This window comes from Thamnophis sirtalis, unplaced genomic scaffold (genome assembly GCF_051295495.1).
Source record: "Thamnophis sirtalis isolate CommonGarterSnake01/CBP01778 unplaced genomic scaffold, rThaSir2_p1.2 scaffold_1, whole genome shotgun sequence".
Taxonomy (NCBI): domain Eukaryota; kingdom Metazoa; phylum Chordata; class Lepidosauria; order Squamata; family Natricidae; genus Thamnophis; species Thamnophis sirtalis.
In genome coordinates this window covers 25,227,376-25,247,318 of record NW_028261381.1, presented here as the reverse complement: position 1 = coordinate 25,247,318, position 19,943 = coordinate 25,227,376, and the positions used below count along the sequence as shown (strand labels likewise).

Sequence of the window (19,943 nt, the reverse complement as noted above, 5' to 3'; positions counted from 1 at the left end):
TCCCAGGTTTAATAAAAAAATATCCCAAATTCAAGTATCAGTACTGAAGAAGATGAACGAAAGATATAATGCTCCAAGCAGATAACAAGTCACCAATGGTCTGTTACAAAGAGCAAACTCTGGAGAGATCTCAAAAAAGAAATTACAGAGATTTCAAACTATATTCCAGATCATATTTTATATGAAACTAATTATCTCTACATCCAGTTCAAGGAATATGTAAGGCGACTGGCAATAAATCCAATTTCCTTTTTTATTTTGCAGAAAACAGACAATTATTGAGTCAGGTGTCCATTTCCCCTCCTCCCAACACCTACAATTAAATGGATTTCCTTTTTGATTTAAGGATACTACATACAAACTATTTTTAGCTAAGCAGGTGTCACTGTGACCCATAAATCATAATTTATGATCCATTCTTTGTAAAACACAGTTTAGCTTTGACTTTGCTGAAAAGAACTTTTGAATTAAGAAATAAAAGATGCCTATCTTCACCAGATACTGCACCTGTAACATATGAGCCTCCGTGGCACAATGGTTAGAGTGCAGTACTGCAGGCTACTTCTGCTGACTGCCGGCTGCCTGCAATTTGGCAGTTTGAATCTGACCAGGCTGAAGGTTGACTCAGCCTTCCATCCTTCCGAGGTGGGTAAATGAGGACCCAGATTGTTGGGGGCAATACGCTGACTCTGTAAACCGCTTAGAGAGGGTTGTAAAAGCATTGTGAAGCGGTATATAAGTCTAAGTGCTATTGCTATTGTTCAGCATTTCTCTATCATTCTCATCAGAGACACGCAGCTGAATTGCAACTTTTCCTTTGCTCTTTTCTGCATAATATCCAGATTTTTTAAAAAAAGAAATATGAAATAAGGAAGGACCAGAAGAGAATTTCTAGGGAAGGAGAAGGAAGTAAAGCACGCCAAATTCCTACTCTTCCATCAACACCTAGTAATGTTTTATTGAGCAATTGATGATGCATTTGAAAAACAGCAAGCCAAATTTTTTCAAAGGAGGGTAGTATCTTTTAATCAGTGTTATCACTTACCCAACAGTAGGATCAACAGCTATTCCTCTAGGGTTGCCCAAACTTTCTGCAATCAAAGTTACCCGATTGGTTCCATCCAAATTTACCAAATCAATTCGGTTGACGCTGGTCTCCACTATATACAGCTTGTTGTTAATCCAGTCTACTGCAAGGTTTTCTGGTGTGTCAACTGAAATATTTAAAACTTCATAGATATCCGAGCCATCAAGGTTGACAGAAAAAACCTGAAAAAGAAAGCAATGGCGCTTTAGGACTTAGGATGCAGTATGTTTTCAGGGCCACTTTCATATTAGCACAATTTCCAAACAAAAATAAATCCTGCATGCATTTATTACAAGAGGAATTGTGAAAACGCTGATCCATGAAGTATTAAGTCCCCAATTTCTTAACCATTTTCAAGTAGTCCACGACTTACAACAGTTCATTTAGTGACTGTTCAACATTACAACAGCATTGAAAGAGTGACTTGTGACCGTTTTTCACAGTTATGACCTTTGCACCATCCCCATGGTCATGTGATCAAAATGCAGATGCTTGGCAACTGGTTCACACTTAGGACCATTACAGTCATGTGATCCCCTTTTGCGACCTTCTGACAAGCACAGTCAATGGGGAAGCCAGATTCACTTAACAAGCAGGTTACTAACATAACAACTGCAGTAATTCACTTAACAAATGTGGGAAGAAAAGTTGTAAAGTGGATCAAAACCCACTTAATAAATTTTTCATTTAGCAATGTAAATTCTGGGCTCAGTTGTGGTCCTAAGTCGAGGACCGCCTGTATTTCAAATCTCTTCAATGTGACTTCACCTCTGTCAACTTGTTACATCTGCATGGGCACTGATCATAAATTCCATTCTTAACCATTGTTTAAGAGTAGTTTTTCCCCCTTCTAACTAGTAATCTGAGTTGTCCTCTATAATTCATGCACATAGATTTATCCAACAAGCTGCATTTACATCGTATGCTGAACTGCAAACTAAAAGGGATAATATGCAAAGCAAAGCTAAGACGATTTCAAGTTTGGTATGAAGCACAACCTAGTTATAGTATATCTATGCTCTGGTTCCTGTATAGCAATTACAAGCAAGCTATTTTATGGATTAACTGAACTAAATATCGATCTAAATCCAAATCCATTACATGCCGCAGTAAGCAGAAGAATAAAAATTAGGTCACTAAGCCCTGATATAATTCAAGGAACCAAGGAAAACTTCAGGGGGAAAAAATCTATGCTAGGAGAATATTCCTTTCACCTCCCCATACTGTGCTTTTTTAAGAACACGATGTTAACATGCCTTTCAATGCACTTGGGGGCGGGGGGGGGGAGGAAAATCTTTCAATTCTTTAGTGTATATCCACATCACATGCTTTAAAACTACCAAACATCATTAAACCAAATTTATATTTTATATTATTTGTTACTATTCCAGTAAAAAGCAAGGCAATGAAAAAAAAAGCAATGACATAAAAAATATTGGCCTGCAGCATGATAAATTGTCAATATTTGTTGCCCAAAGCTCAATTATACTAATATACTTGAGAAATATCTTATGTCTATCTTCCCAGAAAACACAGTACTTCTACACTTTAAGTGATCAGGTTTCAAGCAATTGCAACAGAGTTCTGAAAGAATGTTCTATTTCTCTTAATTAGGTTTTTGGGCTCTCTTTCCAATCATATTAAGACCTGCTCATGATGATGCCATAGCATAATGCACGCTTTGTTCGATATATTACATGTAAAAGCATAGCTAAGTAATGTCGGAATTATCAACAGAACCATCTCAAAAGTTCATTTTTGTTTGGAAACAAAGAAGGGCTCTGCATCTGTTCAGAGAAATGAAAAGTTATCAACACACATACCATTCTTGAATGCCTTTGCTTCCAAGAAAGCTATTTGTACATTTCAACTTACCTTATCTTGCACGGTATCAGTCCAAAATATCCTACGCAGCTGAAAATGAAAGTCCACACCAACAGCCACTCCACGATTCTGGGATTGTACCAGAGTTCGAAAACTTCTTCCATGAATGTCCCCAATTAATAAATCACGGCCGTTGGAAAAAATGATAGAGGCAGCTCCAGCTGAAAACATGAATAACATTGCTCTAATGTTTATTTTTCAAAAGGATATGCATTCCCAACTTAAACTGAAGATGCACACCGCAATATAAATCTAAGCAATGCAAAAAAATCATTTTGTTTACTTTTATACCTTTTCTGTCCCCAGCCATTAGATGTAATCACTAGCCACCAAAATGTTGCAATTAGAGGCAATTAGATATGTATGGAAGATTAGGTAAGTGGTTGATTCAATTTACTACCGCTGTGTTCATTGTTTTTTACATTCATGCAGGCAGGAGTAACAATTTTGTAAGTCTTGGTGCTTGAAACGGAGTATTTCTAAATGGAACCGTTCCTAAACACCTTTTTTCAAGCTTAACACAATTTCTAAAATACTGAGAAACAAGATCTGGTCAAAACAAGAGTTTCACACTTAGAAGAGAACAATTGTTGAAGTTGAAAAGGTTTGAGACAAAACATTTTGTGCCCACTTATCCAGGGGACTCAAACCATCACAAGTGTCATCTGAAGAATAATTCCTTGGTCTAAGCTTTGCAGAACTGAAGCTTTTTCATACTTCGAGATAGAAAATCTCTATGAATTAAAAAGGAAGAACACATTTTTAAAATGGCCATTTTTTTTTACTATTTCCCTTTCAAATAATTAACTATTGGTGCCTATGATTAACCAAAACAACATTTGGTTTGGTTGCTTTTGAAAAATAATACAAATCACTAGAAAGTTAACTAGATTTTTCCTCTCAGAAAAAGCAACATCCTGGGAAATTATTTCCAATTTTGACAAGAAATATAAATGAAATTGGCAATTCTTTTTAAAGGGGAGGATAATAATGCTTTGCTTTCAATATAGCAAACGTCACCCTCTCATAAGAGACAATAATTATTGCAAATGTAGCTCACATTCAGGTAATTATAATAGAAAATAGAAAAAAATGTGTTTTCCCATTACAATTAATGGGAAAACAAGGACATTTTGGGATTTTAAATCAAGTTTAAGATTTGAGTCTAAACTTCAGATTTGGGTTCCAAATTAACCCAGTATTTTTTCCCCTTTCAAATCCCCTTATCATAGTTCAGATCTCTAATAATGTGCTCTCTTCTATCGGGGGCCGGAGATTGCAATGATTTCTTGCCAACAAATTATTTTGGTGTCTTTGCTATTTGGCAGAAGGAGGAAAGAGATAACGGTGTCCTCTTGCTCTGCCAAAAAAACAACCCAAACAATTTGTTGATAAGAAAACTGAAGTGTGTCTTTAGAGATCTAGAGTTACAATTGGAGTGACTGAGCAGGACAAGAAAGGAGGGAAGAGGAAGGTGCTGCCAAATTTGGGGCCACATACACAAAGCAAGGGAATGATTTTGCCCAAAGCAGGGCAACTACTTGTGAATCGTGCTAGGCTTTATTCCTTCTAGGCAACAATGGTGGTTCAGCATGGGCCTAGGCTTGCAGCCTCTCCTCCGCCTGCCACATCAGGACTATGCTTTTCACCCTAAAGCAGGGGTGTCAAACTCAATTTCATTGAGGGCCCATCAGGGTTGTGTTTGACCCCAAGAAGCCGAACGGGCATAGCCGGGGTGAGTATGGCTAGGGTGGGTGTGGCCAGCTTGATGTCACTCATGTCAGGGAGCACATGTGGTAACCGAGGCGGGGCTGGGGGAATCCTCCTGCAGCCCTCTGCCTGCGAAAATGGAGCCTGGGAGGGGCACATGCAGCCTTCCCAAGCTCTGTTTTTGCTGACGGAGGCACTGTGGGCAGACCTTTACTATTTCCAGGGCAGCCCCACAAGCCAGATCTAAGCACCCCACGGGCCTTGAGTTTGACACCCCTGCCCTAAAGCAATAGCAGTGGTGCTGGGTGCTGGTTCAAGCGTATTGAAAACTGTGACAGTTTTCTGACACTTTGATGTTTGTCCTTTGGATTCACTTTTTTCATCCCTAAGACAAAATCTTTAGCACCTGGCTCAGATTTGCAAGTCCCTGCCTCCTTCAAACTATTGCTCTTCTGCTGTGTATGGGTCTAAGGAGAATGCAGAACTGAATAACCTGGAGGGACCATCAGTTTGAGACTCCTGGTCTATTCCAAGATATATGGATCTCTATAATATCCAAGATATAATGGATCTTAATCCCTAACAAGGAAATATTGTTAATTACTCTTTTAGGAAAGCATATTAAGATGTAGATACAGATACATCTATGTATAAATATTGCAATTATAGTACATACAACTTTACAACACATAATGCAGCCTTGTTTCAATTGCATATATATTATCTTTAATTACTAGAACATTGTAACTATAGAAAATAATTACAAGAATAATTACCGTACAAAATATGTGAAAAGAAAGTTTCTTAAAAAAACAGAATGACCAAATCAATCTTCCCCCCCCCCCATCTTCTCAACGGATATTAAATAGATGAGTCCTCGGGAAAGCTCACTCAGTTGCTTTAAGGAACAGAACACAACTGAATAAGCCTCCTCAAAGATGCAGTTACTTTATCCCTTCAAGGGGATGTGCTCCCTTCATGCAAATAATTTTGCAAAGCATCCCATCCCATCCAGGGGTGGTTTCTGGCAGACACTACTGCTGGTTTGCTTGTGAGCGCACTGTGCACACACGTGTACTTGATGTGCAGTGTAATAAAAATTGTTCTGCGCATGTGCAGAAATGAAAAACAAGATGGTGCCGCCTATGGTTCCACCCGGAGAACTGGTTCGGAGGCATGGCAGGCCACCGTCTCTGCCAGTTCCAGTGACCCAGGCCACCAAACCACTACCCATTCAGCTGAACCGGTCCAAACCGGTAGGAATCCACCACTGATCCCATCCATTCATCCATGGATAAAACAAGAATGGGCTTCAAATGTCACCTGCACTGCCACCTTCCCCTCTCCCAATGAAGAAAGTGAAAGAACAATAAATAGAGGGGAGAGCTAGTGGCAATATTGTGTTGGAAGGGACTGTGATATTTAAAGCAAACCAGCATTATTCTCAAGGACAGGCCTATAATTGGCTTTTCTTTCAAATACCTGAAAGAAAGTAAGGCAATATTATTTCATCAAGGGAGGAGGGAGGGAATCAGATTTCAGAGATATTGACTCACATGAGGTATTGGCTCGGCAATGACGGTGGTGCTCCAGGACATACCCTTCGGCACATCGACAGTGATGGTGACCATCACGATCTTCACATTCTTGGTCACAAATGCCCCACATTTTGCAGTCATCAAAGTCTGTAACAGAATTAACATTCAGGAAGTGTACGTTTTTTTCCTTCTATTTGCAGAATGCTATCCACAACAAACACAGTTTTCCCTTCTCCTAAAATGAAAATGTCAGATCCGCTGTTCCTTTAAAAGTAGTTCTTACAGCCAAAATGACAAAAAGTTTGCAATCAGTGGTCTCGTCTTTGTTTTGTAGAAATTAATAGCTGATATGGAAAATTGGTTGTGATCCATGTTTAATCTCTTATTCCTCATATTATTTTCCTGATTGAAATCCCTGATCAATTCTGAGATCTCATTAAACCACCGTCTCTCATGTTTTTATGTCAACGACAACAAAGGCATGTTGGAAAATTTCCCATGTATCATTAATTTCGATGTCTAAAAATCACCTAACCTCTGAACATTACTTCTTAAAGTGATATTTTTTTACAAATATATTCAGTTCCTTAGAAGAGAATTAATAAATTGGAGTAGGAACATCAAATGTGTTTGTTATTTGATTCAACTTTTTTATGCTAAATCAGAAAATTACTGTATTTTTCAGAGTATAAGACACCCTTTTCCCTCAAAAAAGAGGCTGAAAATCTGGGTGAGTCTTATACACTGAATACAGCATTTTTTTTCCTCCTGAAACCCTACCCCTTCACCAAAATGGCTGTACATAGCTTTTAGGAGGCTTTCAGAGTGCTTCTAGGGGCTGGGGAGGGCAGAAATGAGCAAAAAACGGCCCTTGGGGGCTTATTTACTTTTTAAGCCTCCTAAAGACTATCTATGCCCTTTTTTGACAAAAAATAGGCCCGTTTTCGTGAACAATGGCTCATTTTTTGCCCCACCCCCCAGGAGCACTCTACAAGCCTCCTAAAAGCTATTCATGCCCTTTTTGGGGGGAAAAACAGGCCCGTTTTTGAAAAAAACGGGCCGTTTTTGGGAGATTTGCAGAGTGTAAAAACTTTTTTAAAAAATTTGCCTCTTCAAAACCTTGGTGCATCTTCTACTTCAGCGCGTCTTATACTCTGAAAAATACGGTAAGTAGGAGATGTGGAGTAGCTTTAACAAAATCTTAAAAGAAAATTAAGCCAATAGACTCATTAACATTTAACTTATCTGAAGGAAACCATCCTCTGGGATTGGGCGGCCTATAAATCTAATAAATTCAATTCAATTCAATTCAATCTAATATTTTTATTTATACAAGTCTTTCTAATAATCAGGAAAATAATTTATCAACAAATAGATCAGATCAACTGAATGAACCCAGAAAGCTTCATTCTCCCATCATGCTGTGAGATTTATGAGCATCAATAGGCATCAGATTAGTAGCACTAATTTAGCTCCCTTTTAGAATTAAAAGCTTAATCTTCTCCACTTTAAAAAAAAAGCTGAAACTGGATTACTCTAAGGTATATGGCTTTGCAGATATTGTCTGATAAGGCAGCACAAAAAATGGGCCAACAATAAAGGTCTAATTCTTAGCAATGACTGGGCCTGGAGCCGTTCAGAAGCTATTAAATCTTCTTCTGCATATATACCCAGTTATCAAGTAAATCAATATTTCAGGCATAAGCCTAAATGACAGCCTTTGTCTTTACAATCTGGTGTTCTGTGTAAAGAAAATGTCTTACAGGCAAGAGAATTCATGCACCTGCAGGTCAGAAGATACATAGATTTATTACCTCAATGAGAATTAGGTCAAGGAGTGACCTAATAAAGGGAAGGGATTATACGCCTTTACTGTGCTACTTTTTAGCTTTAAAAAGGCCCCAGTGCTACAGTATTTGCTTGATACATTTGTGCATTATTCACAGCAGGCCCACATATTTAAATTTTAGTTTGAACACAAAAGAAAAAAAGAAAACTGTCATATTTTGAGGAGCAAGGTTAAGCAGTTTTCTTAAAAGAATCTTTGGCCGAAAATGCCAATGCACATTTTTTCCTCAATTTGAATCACACAGTTCCTTGAATCTCTGTTTCTACAGGCGACTGAACTCCCCAAAAACTGAATGGGTAGCAATTACTATTTGTTTGTTTGTTCACTGACAATTCATACAAATAAGCCAAACTAAAATATTTGATTTGTGCATAAAGTGCTATTTTTCAAGCCGAATATAGCACACCTGATAGGTACTGTATTTTTCAGAGTATAAGATGCACCCAAAATTCCCCCCCCCAAAAAAAGAGAGTGAAAATCTGGTTGCATCTTACACCCTGAATGCAGCATTTTTGGTGTCCCACAACTCCATCCCCTTCACAAATGTGGATGTGCAGAGAGTTTGGGAGACCTACAATATGCTCCAGGGGACTGGGGAGGGCAAATATCATCCCCCCCAACCCTCAGGAGCACTCTACAAGCCTCCTAAAAGCTATGCATGCCCTTTTTTTGACAAAAAATAAGCTCATTTTTGCAAAAAATGGGCTGTTTTGGGGAGATCTGCAGGGTGCAAAAACTTTTTTAAAAATTTACCTCTTCAAAATCTTGGTGCATCTTATACCCAAAAAAATGCAGTATTCTGTTCCACCTGATGCTACAGGATTCAAAATCCTTGAAGGTATTTTTATTGATCAGTTGCATTCACATCCCATCTTTTTCCAAAAAGCTCAAGATAGGCTTCAGTCCTTAGTACTTTCTTCTCAAATCTATGCCTCCACCCCAACCCTATGAACTGGGTCAAGTCAAGAGATTATGTTGGCCCTAATCACTGCTGAGCTTCAATAACTAAGTAGAAATCTGAATTCTGTTCTTGTCAACTCTACAACCAAACAATTTTGTCACACTGACTCTTCCCTTGAGAGTTCGTGGCACATTGAAGGGGAAATATAATAACTGATTGTGCATGGATCTCTACCTTCATCTCTTACCTATACAAGTGCGACTGTCATTGTTGCTGATGACGTATCCTGCAGGACAATAGCATGTTCCCCCCGTGGGGGATGAGTGACAACGATATTGGCAGCTTAAAGTTGCACACTGAGATATATCTATCAGAAACAAAAGCCAATTAAAGAATAACATTAATTAATTAATTGTGTTGGCCCAGAAATAGAATTACAATGATATATTGTTGAAAAAAACTTAAATATAGATTACATGAACAAAATGAATCTAGAAAATGGGGGAGATCACTGCATATACAATGTCACTAAATATAGGTTTCTGGAAATTTGGGGATTGTGATTACCAGAATTTCCCAACAATATTGGTCTTTTGAACTCTAAGGGTTGCAGTTCTAACACATCCATGGATGACTAGATTGTGGAAAGTTGGCATATCCAAATCCAAAATGTCACCTGGAAAATCAGGCTATTTTTACCATGGGAATCCCAATGCAGCTTAACCAGCAATTGCAGTCACAGCTATTTCAAGTACATCAATAGTGATGTGCACTATTTGGGAGTGTGGCTTCACAGAAGTGCTCACCTTAAGGTCATATTACATTATTTGGAGTTTGCCCAAACTTGAAGTACTCTGAACCAACAAAAAATTGCGAGAAAGGAGCACTTCAGAATCAGAACAATGTCTTAGCCATTGTTGAAACTATGGATGTCAGTCAAATATTACATTGCAATTGGTACTGCACCAATCTCAACATTATTTAAAACACCTTTCCTATTTTTAATGCTAAGGTGTCAGAGATACCTTTGAGTTACTTCTACGAACATTTTAGTGCCCGACAAAACTTGCTTGTCCATTACTCACTGCAATGTCTTCCAGCTGTTACATTTGTCTCGTCTTCCCCAGCAGAGCAATCGGGAGTCCCATCACAAACTTTGTCAATGGGAATGCACTGCCCTGATACAGGGCAGGCCCATTCACCTGGATAACAATCTCGGTGGCCACTCTCTAGGTGCAAAAGAAAAAAAACAGTACATTAGCAATAGCAGTAGCCCTTAGACAGTATATACCGCTTCATAGTGTTTTACAGCCCTCTCTAAGTGGTTTACGTAATCAGCATATTTCCCCAAACAATCTGGGTCCTCATTTTATCGACCTGGGAAGGATGCGTCAACCTTGAGCCTGGTGAGATTCGATCTGCCAAACTGCAGGCTGCTGGTAATCAACAGAAGTAACCTGCAATACTGCACTCTAACCACTGCGCCACCGCGGCTCAAACATTCCATGTTTGCAGGATTTTAGTAATGTTTGCTGACTTTTTCTAGCTAAAGCACAACCAAGGTAGATACTACAACACAGCTTTTTATTTTTCTCAAATTATATAAGAAAACCAGAGAAGCTTTATTATTTCCAGTTGTCCCCAGAAGACATCTCTGTACGATGTAGTAGTTGGACATGAATGAATTTGCATATCACTTCTTAAGCAAATTTCTTCAATCTATAATACTGAAGCATAAGAATATGGGCTGAATTAAAATATTATTATTAATGTGTGGATTCAAACAAATTCAAAGATGATATTTTCAACAGTTTCAGTAATTTCTGTAAGGCTACTATTGGCCAATGAAAAATTGGAATTAAGAATTATGTGCTTCATTAAGGCCAATGGCGCAATCAAGTAGAACAGAAGTTTCCAAACTTATCAACTTTGAGACTTGTGGACTTCAACTCCCAGAATTCCCCAACCTGCATGGCTGGCTGAGGAATTCTGGCAATTGAAGTCCACAAGTCTTAAAATTACCAAGTTTGGAGATTCCAGAAGGGAGAAATATGTCAAGATTTCTTGATTGCCATACAAAAAAATATTTTTATTGTAAGATCAAGCATTACTGAGGCAGAGAATTTTGTCCCAAACCATGTAAGTCTAAATTAATGTATATTAATCTACCTTTACATATGATAGTTTGTATCCCAAAAGCAAATTATACAGCACAGGATTGCTAAAAGGCAGGCTTCCCTCAGGCATAGCTAGAAGTCTCAGCCCTCCAGACCCTAAGCCCTTATTCAGAAACTGACTTATAGACTTGCCTCAGATACATTGAGTGTTACAGACTCAAATGAAGCCATGTATGACAGATTTGCTTGCTGGAGTTCCAGTTATCAAGTATTCATTCGTTTGCTTGCCAGAGTTTAAAACCCAGGCTCCTTGTTTCCATCTTTCCAAGCCAATTAATATTTTGTCACTCTTCAAGGAAATGGGAGGCAACTGTGTGACATAATAGTCCTCTTGAACATGGGAACCTCTGGTACCTATCTTGCAAACTTCATTCTTAATAGCAAACAGCGCTGAATACAAGTAGTCCTCAACTTACAACATTTTTTTTAGTGACTGTTCAAAGTTACAACTGAAAAAAGCGGCTGGTGACCAATGGTGGGTACGGTTGGAACGGCCCCGGCGTCACCCACATGGATGTGCGTGGCATGTGCATGCGTTGTACGTGCCTGCGATGCTTCCGCAAGCCTCCAGCTGCTCGGCAGAGCATTGTGCAGGCGCTGTACATGCCATGTGCATGCACGAAAGCTCCAAAGGCTTTAAGGACAGGTAAGGAGCTCGGGAGGGCGGGTAGGCCCTCCGGAGCACCGTACTGGAACGGTACCTGGGGCTCCGGGCAGATTCCGGTACACCCATACTGGCGTATACTGCCTGCAACCCACCACTGCTGGTGACCATTTTTCAAACTTAGGACCATTGCAGCATCCCTGTGGCCACATGATCAAATTTGAGACACTTGGCAACTGACTCATATTTATAATGGTTGCAGTGTCCTGGGATCATGTGGTCCCCTTTTGCTTTCTGACAAGCAAAGGCAATGGGGAAGCCAGATTCACTTAACAACCATGTGACTAACTTAACCACTGCAGCGATTCACTTGACAACTGTGGCAAGAAAAGTGATAAAATGGGGCAAAACTCACTTGATAGATGTCTCACTTAGCCAAAGAAACCTTGAGCTCAATTGATGTCATAAGTCGAGGACTACCTGTATTCTAATCTATCCTACTATACTGATCTATATCTCAAAATGGGTGCAAATAATCCCCAGGTTGCTGAAGTGATTTCAAAGAACACAATGGCATATTTTAAAAGAAACACAAGGTTTTTGGCCTCTGATCTCCTGTATGCATCAGGAAGAAGAGTAAGAGAAAAAACTTTCCCACATGGGACCACTAATGCTAAGTTACATTCCCACTTACCGCATCCAACTTCATCTGCATTGTCTTCGCAGTCATCATCCCCATCACAAATCCAACTCTGATGTATACAGCGACCGCTTGGGCAGGTGTAGAAATTCCCTTTGCAAGTTGCATATGCTGAGGAAGACAACATCAAAGACCAATGACTCAGAGTCCTTTTAAACCACTCCCTCAGCACTAAACGTAAGCACATGCAATGAAAATACAGTACAACTGAGACCAGAATATACCACAAATCCAGACAGGAAGTGCCAATCCTGAGGTAAAAAGCTCTTACTATTCTGAAGGACAAACATTACTGGACCGCAACAGAGAGAAAAGGAGCCACATAGGGAAAACCAACATACTGCAAGAATTTTCATCGCTCCTGTCGCCACAGTCATCATCATGGTCACAAATAAAGGCTCGGGGGATACAATCCCCATTGTTACACTGAAACTGAGTACTGGAGCATCCACGGGCTGGGGGAAAACATAAAAAAAAGAATAAAGGATGAACATGGCTTGGACAATTCCAGATAGCATTAAGCTTACTACAGCCAGGCGCATCAAGTGCTCTTGAATACTTACTGCAGTTAGCTTCGTCAGAAGCATCCCTGCAATCCACTTTTCCATCACAGCGTTGACTTGAATTAAAACAGGCTCCGTTAGAACAAATCAGCTGATCACAGGTTGGGTACTCTGCAAAGGAAAATATGTCTGGTTTTAATGTCTTAGAACACAGGTGTCAAACTTGCTGCGTCATATTGCCACCACATGACATTTCGCGAAGTTTTTCCAATTCACAGAGCTGGGGTTGACGTGGCCTGTGCATGATACATAAGGCCCTCGGGCCACCAATTTGACACCCCTGTCTCAGAAGGAATCAAACCATAGGAGTCTTTGTCTCCTATAGCAGTGGTTCCCAAACTTGGCAACTTTAAGACTTGTGGACTTCAACTCCTAGAATTCTCCAGCCAGCTCTCCACAAGTCTTAAAGTTGCCAAGTTTGGGAACTACTGTCCTATAGAATACAAACTTATCTCCTACAATACCAAGAGTTATTTTCGCAATTTCTTGGGGAAAGATTATTCTTCCAGCTTTTGGTGGGTAGAAAAAGAAGATGAGTGTCTACAGCAGCACAGGAAATCTAATTTTCATTGAGTAAATAAAATCACTGTAATCATTTTGCCATTATTTTCCATTTTAAAATTGTTCCCTCAGAAGAGAAATAAATAAATGTGTATATTGCTCTGCTTCAGAGGTCAAAGAAACTGCTTGGAAACAAATAATGCACATTTAGCAGCAACAACATATTATTGGTAGATTTATTGTACTAAAATTATGTTGAATATAAAATAGAATACCTTAAAACCAACAATTCTCACAATAAAAAACAGTGTGATAGAAACACTTGCTGAAAGAGTCTTGATATTTTTTTTCCATTGACACAAAGAGTAGGAAGAAATAAGCCATCTAAATATCCTAAGGATAAGAATTTATTTACTACGAAATTTATGTCACATTCACATTCATAAGTCTTTGGACAGTTTGCAATTTACATAAAAATAACAAAACTTAATTTCAATAAATTCTAAATATAAAAACCTCCAACTTTAAAATTTCAATAAGATTCTAATTAAAAATAGTCTGAACATTAAAATGCAGCAAGAATTCAACAGGAAGCTCACCCAACAAAGTATAGTTTAGATGCCAAATGTCCAGTAGAACTTCACCATCCTTTTCAAAAGTCATGTTCAGATCTTTGCCGGCAAGCATTCTCCAGGAAGATACCCAGTTTCCCTGAAAATAAGGCCTCCCCAGATAATAAGCCCAATCAGGCTTTTGAGTGTATGAACGAAACTAAGCCCTCCATGAAAATATTGCAATACAGCAGCAGGCATGAAGTGACCACGCTCACCACCTCATGCACCTCAAAAATAATAAGGCCAAGAGCTTATTTCGGAGGTCAAAAGAAAATAAATCCCTGTCTTATTTTCGGGGAAACACGGTACTAAGAAGGCCTTTTTTGGGGCTCCTATCACCCCTTCTGAAACACCTCCTTTTAATTTGAAAACATAAGGTGAGCAGAGTCTTTTTGGAGAAGATGGCCCAAAAAGTAACCAGGAGCCAAACCATACAGGGATATCCATGTTAACACTTTGGGAAATTACTGGTAAGCAAATGCGGGACTGAACCTATAAAACAAGTTGCATGACTGAAATGCGGGGGTGAAATCAACTTACTTTTGCTACTGGTTCACAAATGTGAGTGCTTGCACGCTCGCATGCGCCACCAACATGCATGCGCAGGACCTTTTGCACATGCACAGAGCATCAAAAACAGGACATGATGACATTCATGTGGGTGGGCGGAGCCTCCTGCTAGATCTGCTACCGGTTCGCCCAAACGGGATAGAACCGGTCGAATTTCACCCCTGCTGAAATGTCTTTCAAGTGCAAGCAATCTGCTATATCAGATAAAGTTTCTGGATAGTCTTCAAGGCAGCCCCAAATAGAACTACGTTGCAACAATTCAACCTTGAGGTAATGAGAGCAGGAGTAGCTATCTGCAGGGCCAAGATTGCAAGTTGTGTCAAGGTATGGAGATCAGTCCCATCTTAGAAATGGCTAACAATTTTGTAAATTTTGTAATTCGCATTATATTTATTTTCTTTTTTAAAAAAAATTGGACCTTGTTTAACCACCAAACATAATTTCCGTTTCCCAAATGATTTATGTTCTAAGGGATCCTTGGTGGTCTTCATTTCAACCTTAAGCTACAAATATTCTCCTTTATTGGTATAATTTATGTTATACGTGCCTTTCTTTTCAAAGCAATTTTAGCAATAGATTATATTAACAATGTACTAAAAATCATCTTTATCAGGATAATGGTGAGGGGTCATTGCTTTTTATGATTTGTATATTTTTCTGAAATGGCCAGAGTCACTGAGAGTGAGTAGGCAGCCTTAGAAATTTTCATAAAGAAATAAATAAACATCATATTTTGATTCATAGCTCCTTAAGCCTTTCTTCAAAACATGGGAATGTTTACTGATTATTACAGCTGGAAATAGCTCTTTGGCTTTCATGGTGGTTATTTATAACATAAACTGTACCAAGCTAGTCACATTTCTGGTGACTTCTAAGAAGAACATATGAAGCGTTGCAAAATTCCAAGTAAAACAGCTTTCTCAATTGAATCATTTCACCACTCAATGGCAATCCGGAGCCATGTTTAAATTAATAAATCAATAAATATATGAACTGTCAAATCTTTCCACCATCAAAAATATTCCCGTGAAAAAAAAATCCTTTGTTTAGGGTGTGATAAAAGTGAGTAGTCAGAACCATAATAGCATTTAGATAAATGTATTCAGATTATAAATCCTCTATTACACTAGCATACTTCAAATATGCAGCCTCAATCAGTGCCATAACCCTAGTTTTCTGTCCTACAAGTCACAGGCAGCCTTTTGTTGAAGACTGTTGTCAACCCCAATACTCTAATTAGTGGCTGTTGAAAGATATATAGCATTTTTTTGGTTCAACACAGAATATGTCATTCTGTAATAATCCCAAGATTTGTGGACTCCCAGATTACTAAACAGAAAGCAAGAATTAACCCTGGATTTACCAAGTACTGTGCAAAACATGTATCATCTTAAAGGCCACTTACGTAGATTACTTGATTGGAAGTAGGTTTCAATTTGAACAAAACCTTTACACAATGGTTTCATATAGTTTGTGTCTTGTACCCCTGTGGCTTTTTTTTTTTGTACTTTTGTGAAAATATTTGTTTGGGAAAAGGCTGCAAAACTCCAAGATTAAAGGCTGCCAGGAATGATAATGTTATAAATATAGCATTAAGAAACTCCACTGCATTTACAACCACTTAGCAAAACATCTGGTCCTGCTATGCTAAAGCCAATTTGGGAACTTTGGACAAAAGTAAATACCTTTCCTGATTTCCAAGCCACACCCACCATGACAGGCAACATATGGCATTTATCATTACATTGAATCAATCTACATCAAGGGGATCAAACTCACGTCATCGCCTCATTGTTACATGACATACCATGACTTTTTTTCACCCTTTGTTAAATTGGATGTGGAGTGGATGTAGCCAGTGCATGACACATCTGGTTCGCGGGCCGCACGTTTGACACCCCTGAGCTACATTTCTTTTATTAGAAACGCATTTCAGCTCTAATGTGATCTCATTCCAAAACAGATCAGCCAACTGATTGTCAGCTTTTTGTAATTATTTTGTTCCATATAACTCTACCTGGATATCTTTCAGAATCATAGTTTGGAAAGGCTTAAATATATAGGTTTAATTCAGTCATGTAGCCGAGAAACGTCTATTCTATCCTTTGTACAACTTAGAATAATGGTACTTTTTAACTCCCCAAGTAGGTTAGGGCAATGAGTCACTAGCTCTTGAGACTGTTGGGCTCAATATGGACAAACTACTTGATGGTCAGGATTTTTTTTTATTCCACTTAGCATGTTCTTTAAGACCTTCACTAGGTTTTCTCTTCCCAACTTTAGAACTCTGCTCACGCTCTTCTCTTGCTCTCTTTGCCTGGAACCATCTCATGTCTTACCCAACTAATTTATGAATCAGTTGATTTATGGATTCAGATCCATAAATTCACTTCCCGAGTGAAGACCACATTATGGCTCACAAGCCAACTTTCATTTCTAACAAGCAATCCTTACTTATCTTTGCTGGAAATGAACCATCAGCGCGCATGAATATTAATCATATCAGAGTTTGCAGGAATGCAAAAAGGCAGAAACTGACTGCTATAATGTTTATGCTTCTCTGTTTAACATTTCTATCCTACCCTAGTTACATCTGTTAGATGCTAATATTTAAAGCTGGAAACCTTCAGTTACTATATACTGGTTAACATGAAAGAGTATATTTGCTCCAGAGGTGGGTTCCGGCACTTCACATGCGCACATACGCTTGATGCATGCTGTGGGCGCATGCACAGTGCAATTAAATTTGAATAGAACTGAAAAACAAGATGGTGGTGCCATATTTTTCCTTGCCTTGCCTACATCCTCTAATTCTCCTGTCCTTCTCCATCTGCATTATTTTCTTTGGAAAAAGCCCAAGGAATAAATAGTTCCAAGCTCTTTTATTCTATCCAAATTCTATTTTGCAGTGCCTTCACGGAGCTTAATTTCCCCAGGTGTTATTAAGTCTGTATTACCCCAAGTCTAATTATATTTGTCTGATTCTGAACCATCTGAACTGTAGGTTTCTTCTGAGCTGTTTCAAGACAAAACTAATATTCAAGGATGTCTAGACAACCCAGGTGATTATCCCATTTTAAAATTGTGATTAAAAAGCCTGAACACTGTGCCCTATCTGGGCATCTTCAGTACCTGTAGTGATGAAGACAAGAGGGCCTTGTATTCCCTTACTTTCCCTCAGTTAATAAACCTCTTTCTCCTTCATCCATCTGTTCTGCAGCTCAAACAGGGCCTGCTGTATGAAGGCCCTCTGATGCATCCTGAACATCCATTATCCCTTCTTTTGTTTTTCCTTCTTTGAGAAATGTTTTTTTTCCCTGTCAATTTCCTTACTGGATCAGAAATCCAAAGTTTCATTTTTTGGACACCTCATTCCAATCCATAGTAACCAAAGATAGTCTAAACAGAATATCATTGTATTCAATTTTAATTTCTGCCAGGCATATATGCATACAATAAATGATCATCATCATATCTCTAGCTCCCAAAGCCCAACCCAGTATATTTTAATGTCTTAACCCTCACCCTTATGCTTATGTAATGTGGAGTTCTGGTCTTTTAACATCAGGAAAAAGAGAGAGATTCTCCCTAGCCTTAGTCCATTACAGAGCAACAGTACAGTTTATTAAACCTCAGAACAATGTCACTGTTATGAGCACATCCTCAGTAATCCATGAAAGAATCTGTGCTGAAATGTTGATAACAAGAAGAATATTGTGTTCATTTCTGTCCGTCAACAAATTCTTAATCTTACAAATTGATTAACAAGCCAACGAGAGAAGGGCTGAAACCAAATCTACTGCGAAAGATTTAAAAGCACTCACGGCAGCTTCTTTCATCTGTTCCATCTGTGCAGTCGCTGACATGGTCACACCTGTAGCCCCTTGGGATGCACTGTCCATTGGAACAAGTAAACTGCTCACTGGAGCATGTTCGCCCAGCTGCAAGAAACATTGTACTTACATTTTTTTTATTTACACACAAACACATCTGTTAAGAATATAATCTAATGGTTGGGTTGGCAATATATAAAGCATGTAACAATGCTATACCTGTTTCTTTAAATCATACTGTAAAATGTGATTGGTTGCTGTTTTCCTCAATCGGCCATAAGAGGGAGCCAGAATGACTGTTAGCTCTCTGTTTGTTAGATGCTGGGCTGTTCTGATCTGAGTGTTTTGGAAGCTGGCTGTTAGAAAGTGCTGTGAGCTATTGTAAGTTTTGCAACTGCTAGCAAACTTTGAGTAACGGACTGTTTGTATGATTATGGACTATGTTATTTGGATTATCCCTTAACTGAAAGACATTGATGACTGACTGTCTTATCCGTGTATGACTTGGACTGTTTGATGGACTCTGATACCTCTATTTCCATGAAAGTAAAAGCCTACTTAAACTGCAGTGTCTCTGTATGCTGGTTTGTGTGTTCTCCAACACAACTCTCGCAACGCTTCTCTGAACGCACTCACTCTCCCAAACTCGATTTCACTGAGGGCCGCAACAGGGTTGTGTTTGACCTGGGGGGCATGGCCAGCTTGACATCACTCATGTCAGAGGCACTTGTGGTAGCCTGAAAACTCTGCCAGTGAAAATAGGCTCCTGATCTCTGTTTTCGACTGTGATGACCCCCTGCAACTCTCTGCCAGCAAAAATGAAGCTTGGGAGGGCTGAACTCTGTTTTTGTTGGCAGAGACATCATGGGCTGGTCCTTCACTGTTTCCAGGGCAAACCCGTGGACCAGATCAAAGTACCCCATGAGCCGGATCCAGCCCATGAGCTTTGAGTTTGACACTCCTGTCTTACGGCTTCTGTTTCTGATAATATGCTTATAAAATGTATAGTTTTTAAATGAACAGGAATCATCCTTATTTACATCTCCATCATTGCAAATGCTTCTCTGCCACTTCAATCATTTGACTGTAAGTGGCTTACAGCATATTTCCAAATACAGGTAAGTAAATTAAATTTTATCAAAATTATGGAACAATACAATATCAATATAATTACTGTATTACCATAAATACAATATTCAGCCTAAAGAACTGTTTTCAACAATAATAGAATGAAAAAGCCAAAATAGATAAATGTAAATGTAAACTTCTACACATTCCTAAATCAAGCTTTCATGTCTTGATGTTATTTATGAACTATGTAGATATATTAATGTAACTCCTGTAAAGCTTACCAAAGAAAGGGAAGGTGTAGAAAAAAGCAGATACATCATGCAAAATAAGGCCAATTTCAG

The 19,943-nt window shown here is 38.8% G+C and overlaps 1 protein-coding gene across 1 annotated transcript in view; it reads right to left on the bottom strand.

Annotated features, from left to right (window-relative positions):
- The window catches only part of LRP2 (LDL receptor related protein 2), a 156,741-nt gene that overhangs the window by 109,088 nt on the left and 27,710 nt on the right, over positions 1–19,943 (bottom strand). The window contains exons 4-12 of the mRNA XM_087709396.1: positions 18,523–18,639; positions 13,014–13,124; positions 12,792–12,905; positions 12,445–12,561; positions 10,055–10,198; positions 9,217–9,336; positions 6,238–6,366; positions 2,963–3,132; positions 1,046–1,269 (exon numbers count right to left, since the gene is read on the bottom strand). Coding sequence (XP_087565522.1) covers positions 1,046–1,269; positions 2,963–3,132; positions 6,238–6,366; positions 9,217–9,336; positions 10,055–10,198; positions 12,445–12,561; positions 12,792–12,905; positions 13,014–13,124; positions 18,523–18,639 — 1,246 coding nt within the window. The remainder of the gene's footprint in view (positions 1–1,045; positions 1,270–2,962; positions 3,133–6,237; positions 6,367–9,216; positions 9,337–10,054; positions 10,199–12,444; positions 12,562–12,791; positions 12,906–13,013; positions 13,125–18,522; positions 18,640–19,943) is intronic.